The sequence below is a fragment of the Leucoraja erinacea genome, chromosome 10, assembly GCF_028641065.1.
Source record: "Leucoraja erinacea ecotype New England chromosome 10, Leri_hhj_1, whole genome shotgun sequence".
NCBI lineage: Eukaryota > Metazoa > Chordata > Chondrichthyes > Rajiformes > Rajidae > Leucoraja > Leucoraja erinaceus.
Genome location: NC_073386.1, coordinates 53921761 through 53937455, shown reverse-complemented (window position 1 = coordinate 53937455; position 15695 = coordinate 53921761). Strand labels below are relative to the sequence as shown.

Here is a 15695-nt window from a genome sequence, read left to right as displayed (position 1 = left end):
TGTAGTCTCTTGTGTATCAACAATGAGAATGATTCTTATTGTTTGGCAACACTGTTAACAAGATTACTTGTGCTGGAGATTCTAATAGGCATGGAAATGCATGATGAAATGGTGCCGCACAGAGCTAGATTTAAAAATGAATAGCCTTCCATTCATCTAGTTGTAAATAGGGGATATCTGTTCATGATTCGAAATTCCATTCACAATTCTTCAGCAAATGAACGTGTTCATCCCTGCATGCAGCAAGGCACAAATAAATTTTAACGAGAACTGCTGAAGGGCAAGTTACAAATAGTACTGCACAAAATGCCAACAAAAACCTCAATATGACCACTTCATTCAGGGTACCACTTTGAGGTTGCCAGTGGCTAGAGACTCGAGCAGACCAGTCAAATACCATGGTTACAGGGAGTGGGTCCAAGGCATGGTGTTGTATGGGACATAATGGGATCACACAGAACTAGTGTGTTGTTAGTTGTTACAGCCCTTTGGCCCACCGAGTCCGCGTCGACCAGCGATCACCCTATACACTAGTCTTACCCTACTCACTGGAGACAAATACAGAAGCCAATTAACCTACTGACCTGCGTGGCTCTCGACTGTGGGAAGAAGCCAGAGCACCCATAGGAAACTCATGCGGTTACGGGGAGAACGTATAAAATCCTTACAGACAGCACCCGTAGTCAGGTTCAAACATGTGTCTTTGCCACTGTAATGAAGCAACTCTACCGCTGCCCCATTGTGCACCCTGTCTAAGATGAGAAAGTGGAATAACAAAGAACTAGTGTGAATGGATGATCAGTGGTTGGCACGGACTTGGTGGGTTGAAAGCCTGTTTCCACTGACATTGTATGTCTGAACTACCTCAAATGCATGAAGGAAGGAAGCGGGGACGTTTTCCGCTACTGAACGCTTTTAGCAGAACACAGAACAGTACAGCACAGCAACAGGCCCTTCGGCCCACAAAGTCTGTGCCGAACACGATTATAAATCAACATCCTCTGCCTGCACATGATCAATATCTGTCCATCCCCTGCATATCCCTGCATGTGCCAATCTAAACGCTGTGTAAACACCACAATCATATCGACCTCCACCACCACTCCTGGCAGCACTCTCACATCCCATCAGGCAAGAGATACAAACCCTCCAGATTCTGTGACAGTCTCTTCCCAGCTGTCATCAGGCAACTCAACCATTTATCACCAACTGGTGAGTTGACCTTATCTCCCATCAAACTCATTGGAGACTGTTGGACTATCTATAATCGTACTTTACAAGACTTGACTTTTTGCACTAAACGTTATTCCCTTTATCCTGTATCAGTACACTGTGGGCAGCCTGATTGTAATTGTGTGTAGTCTTTCCACTGCTTCTTCTTCTTCTTGCGTATGGCGTGCACAGCCTAAAGTTGTAGGACAACTTGTTCTGTTTGATCTTACTTGATTGTGCACACCAGGTTGATTGCATTCATCGAAACGGGGCGGACCACGTGAAGGTTGCAATCTCCCACCCCGTCTTTCCACTGACTGTATAGCACGCAACAAAAACGATTCTCACTGTACCCTGGTATGCGTGACAATAAACTAAACTAAATATTCCTGTCTGAAGAACCGTCTCGACCTGAAACGCTACCTATTCCTTTTCTCCAGAATGCTGCCTGTCCTGCTGAGTTACTCCAACATTTTGGGTCTATCATCTTAAATATTCCAGCACCCGCCATCTCTGTGCAATAATAACCTTGCCCTGCATACACATCCTTATCCTTATAACCATAAAACTCTGATCTTATATGTGGATATGTGTATTTATATGTCCTGTGCAATCACAAATTCTAAAAAAAACGATGCGCTAACGGTAAAACTTTTACATATTCCTGTAGAGATTTAGCCTGTGGTCAAATATCACCTTATCTGAAAAAATTAATGCATTATTTCTCGTTATTAATCAAAGTGTTCAAAAATCTGAAGAAACTTGGAAAAAAATAACTGCTTATTCCCTGTGCTTACACCTGTAACGTCACAATGGAATTGTTGCTATCTAAGTACACCGAGTCCTGCTAGCCCTAGCAAGTGCAAATGCATTTTTTTAAAGTCACAGTACACCGAGTCCTGCTAGCCCTAGCAAGTACAAATGCATTTTTTTTTAAGTTTAAAAATGAGGGAGGGTGCATAAGGCAAAATGAGCAGCCCCTCCCTGCTCAGTTGTTAGCTATGGGTGAGTGGTGGAATATTGCGTTGGGGAACGGGTTGCGCTGAGGGACCAGGCCTCTGGTGTGACAGGGCCCACTTGGTCTAGTATCCTTTAAACTTTGCCCCTCTCACCTTAAAAGCTAAGCCCTCAAGTCTTGGACATTTCCACCTTGCAACAGCTCTGTGGAAACACTGTGGGAGCAGCATCCAGCAAAGCTCTGACTCATCAGATGACTCACTTGTTGACAAGAAGAACTGGAGACTTGAGTGTCATTCCAGAAGATTAACATTGCAGGGAAAACGACAAGGGAGTTAGGCTGTAGAACGGCAAACAACAGGTGTCGAGTGTTTTATTGTCATATATCCCAGACAATGCAATTCTTACTTGCAGCAGCACAACAGAATATGTAAATATAGTACACTGGAAACAATATAATAAAGAAGAAAAAAAGTTCAGTGAGTCATTGCCTTTGGTAAAATTGTCCCTAGTGTGTAAGACAGTGCTAGCGTACAGGGTGATCACTGGTTGGCTTGGACTCGGTAGATCGAATGTGCACCCTGTTTTTCCATGCTGTATCTCTGGAGTGGTCTAAAGTCTATATCCCTGTGATTCTGGAGCCAGAGGGATGTTGCATTTGCGTTGCAAATGCTGCCCAGAGTGAAGGGCATTAGCCAAAAGGAAACATTAGACAAATATGGATTGTTTTCTCTGAAGTGCGGGAGCCTAGGCATAGAACCAATGCAAGTATATAAAACTATAAGAGGAATGGATAGGATGGATAGTCAGAACTTTTTTCCCCCAGGGTGGAAATGACAGGGATGAGAGGGCGAGGTAGAAGGTGAGAGGGACAAAGTTAAAAGGAGATGTGTGGAGGAAGTTCTTTTGCACAGAGTAGTGGATGCCTGGAACGCGCTGCTGTGGGTGGTGGTGGGATATGGATCATGTGCAACCAGAGATTTTTTTTCTTGGCCATTGTGTATGATGGATATTGTGGGCTGAAGGGCCTGTTCCTGTGCTGTCAACAAAACATTTGATTTGTTATCTTCCCTATAGTTTATTTTTAAGTAATTAAATGCCTAATCAAATAAGCCAAGAAGCCAATTATGTCGAATAACTCCAGAGTTGCTGCCTCCAGCGCCAGAGACCCAGGTTCGATCCCGACTACAGATACTGTCTGTGTGGAGTTTGCACACTCCCCCTGTGACCTGTGGTTTTCTCCGGGTGCTCCGGTTTCTTCCCACATCCTAAAGACGTGCAGATTTGTAGGTTAATTGACCTGTAAATTTTCCCTAGTGTGTAGGATAGAACCAGTCAATGTGTGGTCGCAGGTGGGTGGAGCAAAGGGCCTGTTTCCACGATGTATCTCGAAACTAAACGGAACTAAAGTTTGATGTGAATAAGTGAATCTCAATAAGGGAATAAGACTTCTCTGTCTTACAAAAGTTAAAATGGTGTTGCGTGAGTGGAAATATGAAAGAGGTATTTGTGTAAATAAAGTTGTCGAAATATGATAAAGAATGAAAGATAGATATGATTAGAGCCTATACTTACTATATTTTGTTACATATTTTCAAATGCTGCCTTCTATCAACTGTGGCATGTATATTAGCTTTGATGAACAATTGAACAGAAAGTGTTGAATAGATGTTTATTGTCATATTTGTAACAATAACCATTTATTTAGTCTGCATTTGAAATTAAGATCTAACGTCACAAGCTGTCAATGTTATCTGAAAGCTGATTATGCGATATTCATTCAAGAATATATTTTGAAGGAGTCCATAACAAAAATAGGTGACGTTTCGAGTCGGGACCCTTCTTCAGACTGATTGTGGTGTGGGGGGAGAGAAACCTGGAGGTGAGGTGGGGGCAGGACTAAGTCTGGCAACTGATAGGTGCTCTCCTGCTGAGGGGAGTCAGTCCACCCCACAACAGAAGGGGGGGCTGTACAGTTTGCTAGCCACAGGGAAGAAGGATCTCCTGTGGCCTTCTGTACTGCATCTTAGTGGAACCAAGATCACCCCTCAGCCTCCTACACTTATTTCTCTAAACCTATGCTATCCATGTTCTCTGGTGATGCTGCCTAACCCGCTGAATTACTCCAGCACTTTGTGTGTCTTTCTTTTGTAAACCAGCATTAGCAATTCCTTGTTTCTGTGACTCACTCTTCGAATATAGAAGGACTGGGCAAGGTAGAGGCAGGAAAAATGTTCCCAATGTTGGGGAAGTCCAGAACCAGGGGCCACAGCTTAAGAATAAAGGGGAGGCCATTTAAAACTAGGATGAGAAAAAACCTTTTCACCCAGACAGTTGTGAATTTGTGGAATTCTCTGCCACAGAAGGCAGCAGAGGGCAATTCATTGGATGGCTTTAAAAGAGAGTTAGATAGAGCCCTGGGGCTAGCGGAATCAATGGATATGGGGAGAAGGCAGGCACGGGTTACTGATTGTGGATGATCAGCCATGATCCCAATGACTGGCTCGAAGGGCCAAATGACCTGCACCTGCACCTATCTTCTATGATTCTATGTAACATTGGTTCTCTTCCAGTCGCAAGTGTCCATTAGTATCGAGGACTGGGAAGATGCTAAAGATGGCAAAGAGCACGCGGGTTACCGCAGCAGCCACTACCACCGCAACTCAACGTCCAGTGACCAATCGGATCATCCCATGCTGAGGCGTAAGAGCATGCAGTGGGCGAGGCGACTGAGCAGGAAGGCACCGAAACACTCCAACAAGATAATGGACAGGATTAATTGTCAGCGCATGACCTTGTGCAAAAGGTCAGAGAGGCAAGAGCTGGCTGAACTGGTGAAGACTCGCATGAAGCACCTGGGCCTTTCAACGGCCGATTACGGTAAGGCTTGCTGGCTACATACATTCATAGGATGTGAAGTCATAGGGTGTGGGAACAAGCCCTTCTACCCCACCTGCCTACACCAACCAACATGCCCCATCTACATTAATCCCACCTGTACATGATATCTCTCTCAATCGATTCTATCCATGTACCTGAATAAATGTCTCTTAAACGTTGTGAAAGTACCTGCATTGGAGCAGAATTAGACCATTCGGCTGATCGAGCCTACTCTGCCATTCAATCATGAGTGATCTGCATTTCCCTCTCATCCCCATGTTCCTGCCTTTTCCACCTGTTTATTTTATATAGAACAAGGTGAAAATGTTCTCTCACCGCCCCCATCGGGCAGATGTTACAGAAGCAGACTTCAATGTTATTATCTTTGCACTAAATGATCCATTGAGTTACCGTGGCACTTTATCCCCTGCACAGTGCTTTGTTTTCATGCTTTGTGGTATCATGGTCAAACATTGGTTTATAAGTATGTGTTTCAAGGTTTCTTTATGTACCTCTTCCCATTTGTGATGACTTTGCATGTAACCAGCTAATTCCCTGCAGGGTTAAACATTATACCCTTTACTAGTGTTTTAATAATCTATTACTGCAATTACATTAGGCCGGCTTGTAATATCCTTGTGTATATAATATAACCTTCAGCATAGTATACATACCAAGGAATGTTGAAGAATAATATTTCAATCTACCACAAAAGGATGAGTTAAGAAATACATAACGTTGAAGGCACTGATACAGACTTGGTATCAAGTGGTGTGTGCAACATAATCTGGAGATGAAGGTTTTATTTTTCCCTGTTGAATTACTGGCTTGTTCCGCATGGCTACATTATCCCATCAGTTTGAGTAGATTTGATCCCGAATCAAACTGGCCACCTGCTGTTCCACCTACAGTATCTCTGTATTGCCAGTCATGAAGGCAGCTCATCAAGGCCATTAGTCAAGTGGATATTGTTGATCTTGGACAGTGAGTCCAGTTGCGATTACTTTATTGTCACGTGTACCGAGGTACAGTGAAAAACTTTTTTTTTTGCGTGCCATCCAGTCAGCGGAAAGACTATATGTGATTACAATCAAGCTATCCACAGTGTACAGATACAGGATAAAGGGAACAAGGTTTAGTGCAAGGTAAAGTCCGATTAAAGATAGTGTAACGGTCTCCAATGAGGTAGATGGGAGATCAGGATTACTCTCTAGTTGGTGAGAGGATGGTTCAGTTGCCTGATAACAGCTGGCAAGAAAGTATCCCTGAATCTGGAAGTGTGCGTTTTCACACACCTGATAGGAGGAGTATTCAAGAAGGAACTGCAGATGCTGGAAGATCGAAGGTACACAAAATTGCAGCATCACCCGCTGAGTTTCTCCAGCAATTTTGTGATAGGAGGAGCAAATGGGTTGAGACTGGTCCTTGATTATGCTGGTAGCCTTGCTGAGGCAATTTGGGTGTAGATGCAGTCAATAGAAGGAAGGTCGGTTTGCCTGATGGCCTGGGCTATGTCCACAATTCCATGCAATTTCTTGCAATTTTGGTTGGAGACTGTTGTGGCCACGAGCAGACTTGATATATTTGCATATACTTCAGTGAGGCTCATTGGATGACTGTGGAAAAAATAATTCCAAGACTTCCATTTGTAACTCTTTGGCCCTGTCCCACGGTACGAGTTCATTCCAAGAGCTCTCCCGAGTTTGCCCTGATTCGAACTCGGAGATTTACAGTAATGGCCACTCGTCGGTACTCGGGGCTCTTGTGGACATTTTTCAACATGTTGAAAAATCTTCACGAGTCTTCCTGAGCTTACCTGCCATTAGTGAGTCTTCCCGAGTACCTGTCGTTAGCGTCAATAGCCGCTAAAAGACGTCCCCGGGCTCCGACGTACCCACTATGTTCTTTCACCGTGCTTACCATGAGTTTGATTTTTTTTTTAACTCAGGAGAGCTCTTGGAATGAACTCGTACCGTTGGACAGGGCCGTAGGAATCTGGAATTCTGAGCGAAGAGTCTTGTTAGTGTTCTGTTTGATATCGATCAGTTACTCTAGAAAGCAAGGTTCTGGAAGTATTGAGATTATAGGCTGGTAGAGCAGCTGCCTTACAGGACCAGCAACCTGGGTTTGAGACTGACCTCAGGTGCTGTCTGTGTGGAGTTTGCACATTCTCCTTGTGACCACGTGGGTTACCTCCGAGTGCTCCACTTTCCTCCCACATCCCAAAGACATGCGGATTGATATGTTATTTGGCCTTCTGCAAACTGCCGCTACTGTGTAGGAATCGGATGAGAAAGTGGGATGGTGTAAACGGGTGATCGATGGTCGGCATGGACTCGGTGGGCCATGGGACATGTTTCCATGCTGTATCTTTCAATCAATCTGTCCAATTTATTTACAATTTGAAGAAATGGTGAACTATTACTTGCTGCAAATATTACATCAAATAATGAATTATCGATGTTGTAAGACAGGTAAGTGAAAATACTAATATTAATGGAAAACTATCTTTCCAATGGAATGACAAATTGAGCAGGATATTTAACTGGTAACTGAACCATAAACAATCATCTCTTGCTCCATGTTGACAGTGAATAGATTGGACTTAACATTCAATGCAGATACTGTATACCCTATCTACCTCAATCAAAGTTGTCAGCAAAGTCCTAGAGAACACTAATGGTACCAGTTCCAGTGTTAAATTAATCTTAGTAATGGCCAAAGGTGATCTCTCGCACATTGCCCTGATCTAACCAGCCTATCGTGCATCACCTGGAAGAATTTACACAGCAGCAAATCATTGAGTAGAAAACATTAATTTATAATTATTTCTTCAAAATGTTTTGCAGAACTGCTGCAAGTAACAATTTCATTGTCCTGTTTCAGGACATAAAACACTTTTTGACTCCTGGTATGATTGAGGTTTGCTTATGTGATTAAGTTATAAAATAACTGATGCAAGAGGAAGAAAATTGGAATGAATGCAGATGGATGCTTGTATATTGGGTTGGTTATGGTTGATCAAAGGGTTCCATGCACAGTGTAATCCACTGTCTTTACACTAGTGTACTTGAGTATGATTGTGCCTGTGTATAGAGACATTTGCACTGAACTGCATGCAAAAAGCGAATTACACTGTACCTTTGTACATGTGATAAAGTATCATTGAACCGGTGAATTGCTCTTTAGAATTAACGAGGTACAAAACAAATGATAATTTTCTAAAAATGTATATAATTTTGAGATAAATATCTGAGGGCATATTAGCCTGTACATTTGAAATTGGATTTCAGAGCTGAGAAATGAACACACGGTTAGACTATTTATGGCAAACTGGAATGCTGAGTGCAGTCTGGTCACCACAGTATGAGAAGACCAGGCTTGCGTTGGAAAGGGTAGAGAGGGGATTCACCAGGGTGTTGCCTGGGATGGAGAGTTTTAGTAATGAGGAGAGACTGGGCAGTCTGGGCTTGTTTTCATTGGAGCACAGGAGACTGATGGAAAACATTTAGACTTTAGAGATACAACATGTAAACAGGCCCTTCGGCCCACTGAGTCCATGCTGACCAGCGATCACCCGGGACAATTTTTAATTGCCAATTAACCTACAAACCTGCACGTCTTTTGGGTTGTGGAAGGAAACCGGAGCACCAGGAGAAATTAATTGGCATGGGTAGTAAAACAAAAGTATTCCCTACTGGCAGAGGAGCCCAAGATAAGAGAGCATAGGTTTAAGGTGAAGAGTAAGAGGTTTACAGAAGATATACAGAAGAGGTTTACAGAAGATTTATTTTGTACACAGATATTTTTCCAATCTGGAATGCATGATTGAGAAGGTTGTGGAGGCAAAGACACTAACCACATTGAAGAATTATCTCAATGACCTCTTGAATCGTCAAGATACAGAAGGCCAGGGACCCGGTGCTGATATCGGTACACGGGTGGCATGGTGGTGCAGCTGGTAGAGCTGCTGCCTCACTGCACCAGAGACACGGGTTCGATCCTGACTACGGGTGCTGTCTGTATGAAGTTGGTACGTTCTCCCTGTGACCATGTGAGTTTCCTCCCGGTGCTCTGGTTTATTCGCAAATGCCAAAGTTGTGCAGATTTGTAGGTTAATTGGCCCTCTAAATTGACCGTAGTGTGTAAGGTGTAAATCTAGTGTTCCTGTGATCACTGGTCGGCATGAACTCGATGGGCCGACCGGTCTGTTTCCACGCTGTATTTCTAAATTATACTAAATGGGATCAGTTTGCAGTGCTGCCTGATGGTTAGTCAGACATAAGTTTATATAGGAGCAGAATTAGGCCATTCGGCCCATCGAGGGCTGTACCTCCCCTCCGCCTGTATCCACATGACTTGCCAGGCTTTGTCCTGCGACTCCTATCTTCCAGCTTTCTCTCCCCCCCCCCCATCAGTCTGAAGAAGGGTCCCGACCTGAATCGTCATGTATCCATGTTCTTTTGTGATGCTGCCTGACCTGCTGAGTTACTCCAGCACTCTGTGTCTTATCTATTGGTGGGCTGATCAGTCAGCATTTGTGTGGTATGACTCTAAGAAGTTTTTATTCTTCGAGTACACATAAGGACCGAAGTTTAGAATTTTAATTTCACACATTCTTGCTACAATAATACATCAAATTGTGCAAAAATTACGTGTCATCTCCAAAGAAAACAACAAAAAAATTATGCGTGTCTGCTTTAACAAGTTGTCGTCTTGTTTGCAAGAGGCACTGTGACCTGGCCCGTGTGATTGAACAGGCAGCTGGTGTGTCATAGTCACATATTAAATGGCGGGTAGTGAGTCAGTGCCACAATGTCGGAAGGCACAAAGACCTCAGTGGTGCCACATACAAGTGGTGGTGTATTGAGGAAAAGAAAGATTGGGAGAAAACTAAAGAAGGTAGACAGTCTGGACCCGTTTAGTTTACTTTAGTTTAGAAATACAGCACGGAAACAGACCCTTCAGCCCACCGAGTCCATGCCAACCAGCGATCCCCGCACACTAACACTGTCCTACACACACTAGGGACAGTTTACCGTTTTTACTGAAGCCAATTAGCCTACAAACCTGAACATCTTTGGAGCATGGGAAGGGAACTGGAGATACTGGAGGAAACCCACACGGGTCACGGGGAGAATGTACAAACTCTGAAAACAGACAGCACCAGCAATCGGGATCGAACCAGGTCTCTGGCGCTGTAAGGCAGCAACTCTACCGCTGGGCCTCCTTGCTGCCCCTTTTTCTCAGGATGGAATCATCAAAGACTAGAGGGCATAGTTTAAAGGAACTAGTGTGAACGGGTGATCGATGGTCAACATGGACTCGGTGGGCTGAAGGGCCTGCATCCATGCTGTATCTTTCAATCAAGTCGATCAATCCGTGTGTGACCCCACTTATTTCATCGCAGACTAAAACTGAAAGTCAAAAGTTGCAACTTATTTTTGACAGGAATTAAAGGGAAGCAAGCAACCATAATGTCCGTGCCAAACATGATACCGTTAAACTAATCACCTCTGCCTGCATGAGATCCATATCCTTCCATTCCCTGCATATCCATGAGCCTATCTGAAAACACTGTAAACACCGCTATCGTATCTGCCTCCATCACCACCCTTGGCAACAAATTCTAGGCCCCTTCCACTCCCTGGGTGTAGTATAGTTAAAAAAATCCCCGCACATCTCCTTTAAACTTTACCCCTCTCATCTTTTAAAGCTATGCCCTCTACTCTTTGCCATTGCTACCCAAGGCAAACCAAGGTCCCTTTGATAATTGTATTTAGTTTTTACACTATATACTTCTATCAGGTCTCCACACAGCCTTCAATGCTGCAGAGGAAACGATCCAAGTTTGTCTAACCCCTCCCTGTAACTAGTACTCTTTAATGCTGGCAGCATTCTGGTAAACCTCTTCTGCACCCTCTCCACTTCTTTATAAGTTCTGATTAAGCCTCGTGGGGTCTTGTTAGTGTAGTAACTTAAAACCTCTGTAGCTAAGTTGAAGCTTAGTTTTGGACGTGTTAAAACAACGCAGCCGAGGAAATTAGCAGATTGAGATTCTAGAGGGATGTGATAAATCGACCATGCCACAAGGAGTGTTAGTCGGGATGTTTCAGCCATCATCCACTGAAGCTCTGATAGTTTGACCCATGCACTGTCAGAAGAGGCAAGTTAGCTCTTGGTAACAACCTGGAATTAGCAAGAAGATTAAAATAATCCAGCCAGGGTCAGGGTATAACCAGACCCAATAGGGATATGCAGGGATTTCTTGAACTGGGAATTCAGATAAAACACATTGGGATTCTGAGCCTCGATATTTCCTGAAACAGAATGAAAAATATGGATGAATATTCCCTCAACATTTAATACCGCTTAGTATGTTGTTCCCATGGAAACGGAAAACTGAGTAAAGCCCTGTGATAGATGCTCTGTAATTAAGTCACAGTTATCAACTTGCAAGATTTAGTTTATTCCGGACCTTGCATTTTCTATCAGAGACTCCACTGATATTATGAATAAAACGTGAGATAGAGGAGCAGTTGAAGCAATGTGGACATTCAAGGGCCTGTCCCACTTGGGCGTTATTTGCACGTCACGCAGGTGATGCTCGAAGATTTTGTGAATTCCAAAATCCTGCGGGTCGTGCGTGGTGACACGCAAATGACGCCAAGTTGGACAGGCCCTTCAGAGTGAGGCCACATGCAAACTGGAGGAACAGCATCTCGTATTCCACTTGGGTGGTATAAAACCCACCAGTATGAACATTGAGCACAAAGATATGAGCATATGTTTAATTCATTTGTTCTGTATCTCTCTACATTACCGACTATATCTCTTGTTTCTCTTTCCCCTGACTCTCAGTCTGAAGAAGGGTCTCAACCCGAAATGTCACCTATTTATTTTCTCCAGAGATGCTGTCTGACCCGCTGAGTTACTCCAGCATTTTGTGTCTACGGTATGAACATTGAATTCTCCGATTTTAGGTTTTCTAACCACAACCCCCACCCCCACCCTCTTCTCTGTGCCTTACCTGGACTCGCACCCATTTATCTCCTCCCCCTCCCCCTACATTCCTTCCTCTGGCTTCACAATTCTCAACTCTTCAATCCTTTTCTCTCACACCTTTTATATTTTCATCTCTGGCCTCTGACCAACCACGTGCCAATCAAATCCCTCCTCACCTGCATCCACCTATCACTCCCCAGGATTTGTTCTGCCTTCTTCTCACGTCCTGCTTTCTTTCCCCACCCCCATCACAATTAGTCTGAATAAAGGCCCCGACCTGAAACATCATCTATCCATGTCCTCCAGAGATGCTGCCTGACCTGCTGAGCTACTCCAGCAATTGTGTCTATTTTTGTAAACCAGCATCTGCAGTTCTTTGTTTCTACATTTTGGACTTCACCTCTGCTCTGCAGTTTAACAAGACAGGCGGCACAAGGGCGGCATGGTGGCGCAGCAGTAGAGTTGCTGCCCCACAGCCCCAGAGACCGGGGTCGATCCTGACTACGGGTGCTGTCTATACAAAGTTTGTACATTCTCCCCGTGATCTGTGTGGATTTTCTCCAGGTGCTCCAGTTTCCTCCCACATTCCAAAGACGTACAGGCTTGTAGGCTAATTGGCTTGGTAAAATTGTAACATCCCCAGACCGTGAAGGCTAGTGCTAGTATATGGGGGGTCGCTGGTCGGCGCGGACTCGGTGGGCCTATTTCCGCACTGCATCTCTAAAATAAACTAAAGAATGTAATGATTGATAGAAGTCTATAAAACTATGAAAGGCTAGGATAGAGTAGACGGTCAGAGCATTTTATCCAGGTTAGAAGTATCACATACTAGAGGATAAAGCTTTAAGGTGAGAGGAACACATTTTAAAGGAGATATGCGGGGCAAGTTTTTATACACTGTGGGTGGCAGGTACACTGGAACACACGTGGTGGTGGTGGAGCCAGATACGATAGTGGCATTTAAGAGACTTTTCGATAGGCTCATGAATCTGGAATAGAGCGATATGGGTTATGTGCAGGAAGATCAAAGGTGGTCGGCATCATGTTTGGCACACATTGTGGGCTGAAGGGCCTGTTCCTGTGCTGTACTGTTCTATTTCTAAATTCTACATCAACCCTGTTAAACTTTTTAACAATCTTAAAGATCTTTGTAAGGCAATACCCATAACTGCTGTATAAAAGCACTTTGAAGAAGGGTCCAGACCTGAAACGTTACTTATCCATTTTTGCCAGAGATGCTGCCTGATCCATTGAGTTATTTCAGCAATTTGTGCCCTTTTGTGTAAACCAGCATCAGGAGACCCTTATTTCTTCATGTTAAATATCTTAATAATCTAAATATAATTTCTCGGCCCTTCTTGAGTATGGTATCATTGATTTATTTCTGCTAACTTTCCAGTGCTTTATGTATCCAATTTGTCACTGTTGTTTGACCAGTGCTATGTATATATCCACTGGATGGTGATTTATTTGTGTGAACAACACTTGAATTATTTTCAGCTTTGATGAAGATGATTTTCAAGGGTATAATTTGAGCCATCTAACTGCAGGGAGTAAAACAAATCTCAAATATATGAACCATCGACTGACAGGCAGAAAGCGAGGGAACAGAACAGCAAAAAAAAGACAAAATGCTGGAGTAACTCAGCAGGACAGGCAGCATCTCTGGAGAGAAGGAATGGGTGATGTTTCGGGGCGAGACCCTTCTTCAGACGATGTTTTGTGTTTGGACCCTTCTGCAGGTTCAATACAGACATGAACTAAGCCTGCTCTTTCTACTTAAATAGCTTTCTAGTTAAATATACATAATCATCTTTAAATCTTGTCAAATTTGGTTGAATTAACATATTTACACTTTAGACTTTGGAGAAACAGGCCCTTCGGCCCACTGAGTCCACGCCGACCAGCCCACACCCCGTACACCAGTTCTATCCTATACGCCAAGGACAATTAACCTACAAACCTGCACATGTTTGGAATGTGGGAGGAAACTGGAACAACCAGAGAAAACCCACGCAGTCACAGGGAGAACGCAGAAACTTCATACGGACAGCGCCATATTCAGAATCAAACTCGGGTCGGTGTCTGGCGTGTAAGATAGGGACTCTATTGCTGCGCCACTGTGCAGCCAGTATGTTAACCATTTTTTTAGACTTTCATAGCATATAATTACAGGGCAGCGCAGTGGCGCAAAAAAAAGGGTTCCAGTCGTTTGCCTATAACGAGTTAACTGAAGGCTTAAAGTTAGGATCAGTGGTGCCAGTGGTAACACTCCTGCCTCACTGTCAGAAACCTAGGTTCAATCCTGACCTTGAGTGCTGTCCATGTGGAGTTTGCATGGTCTCACTGTGATTGCGTGGGTTTCCTCCGGGTGTTCCGGTTTCCTCTCATATCCCAAAGACACATAGAGCTGTAGTGGAGGGGCCTTGTTGGGAGCGGCCTTGTTGAGGTGAAGTGCCTTGGGATGAACAGTGTGAGTCTTTGGCTCGAGAGTCTTCGGCGAGGTGGCTGAGGCAAGAAGGCTACACGATTGAAATTTGTGTTTTTTGTCCACTGAAGAAATGGCAGGCATTGGTACAGTGCGTTTCCTGCAGGATGTGGGAAGTCAGAGACACTGTTGGCGATTCTGGAAACTACACCTGCAGAAATTGTGTCCAGGTGCAGCTCCTGAATAAACATGTTGGGGAACTGGAGCAGCACTTGGATGACCATCTGGGAAAACAAGAGTTTCCTGGACAAGACCACAAAGAGACCCCAGCAGGAATGACAGTGAACAACAATGGCAGGTATTTCTGGGAATAATACAGAAGATGCAGGATCAGTTCATTCCAAAGAGGAAGGAAGATTCTAAGGGGAGTAAGAGGCGACCGTGGCTGACAAGGGAAGTCAAGGACAGTATAAAAATGAAAGAGAAGAAGTATAACATAGCAAAGATGAGCGGGAAGCCAGAGGATTGGGAAACTTTTAAAGAGCAACAGAAGATAACTAAAAAGGCAATACGGGGAGAAAAGATGAGGTACAAAGGTAAGCTAGGCAAGAATATAAAGGAGGATAGTAAAATGTTCTTTCGGTATGTGAGGAGTAAGAAATTAGTTAAGACAAATGTGGGTCTCTTGAAGACAGAAACAGTTGAATTTATTATGGGGAACAAGGAAATGGCAGACGAGTTGACCAGGTACTTTGGATCTGTCTGCACTAAGGAATCTCCCAGATGTACTAGTGGCCAGAGGACCAAGGGTGACGGAGGAACTGAACTTCACATTAGGAAATGGTGTTGGATAGACTGATGGAACCGAAGGCTGATAAATCCCCAGAGTCTGATGGTCTACATCCCAGGGTACTTAAGGAGGTGGCTCTAGAAATCGTGGATGCATTGGTGATCATTTTCCAATGTTCTATAGATTCAGGATCAGTTCCTGTGGATTTAGCTCAGCGTTTAATACCATCATCCCACAGAGACTTGTGGAGAAACTAACCCTGCTGGGCCTCAACACCACCCTGTGTCACTGGATCTTGGACTTTCTCACAGAGAGACCGCAGTCAGTCCGTGTTGGCAAGAACACTTCGGGCTCGATCACGCTGAGCACCGGCTCCCCTCAAGGCTGTGTGCTCAGCCCGCTGTTGTTCACACTGCTCACACA

The 15695-nt window shown here is 44.1% G+C and overlaps 1 protein-coding gene across 1 annotated transcript in view; it reads left to right on the top strand.

Moving 5' to 3' along the window:
• Positions 1-15695, top strand: part of kcnt2 (potassium channel, subfamily T, member 2) — a 311774-nt gene that overhangs the window by 237602 nt on the left and 58477 nt on the right. The window contains 1 exon segment of the mRNA XM_055641239.1: positions 4743-5049. Within this exon segment, the coding sequence (XP_055497214.1) occupies positions 4743-5049 (307 nt within the window).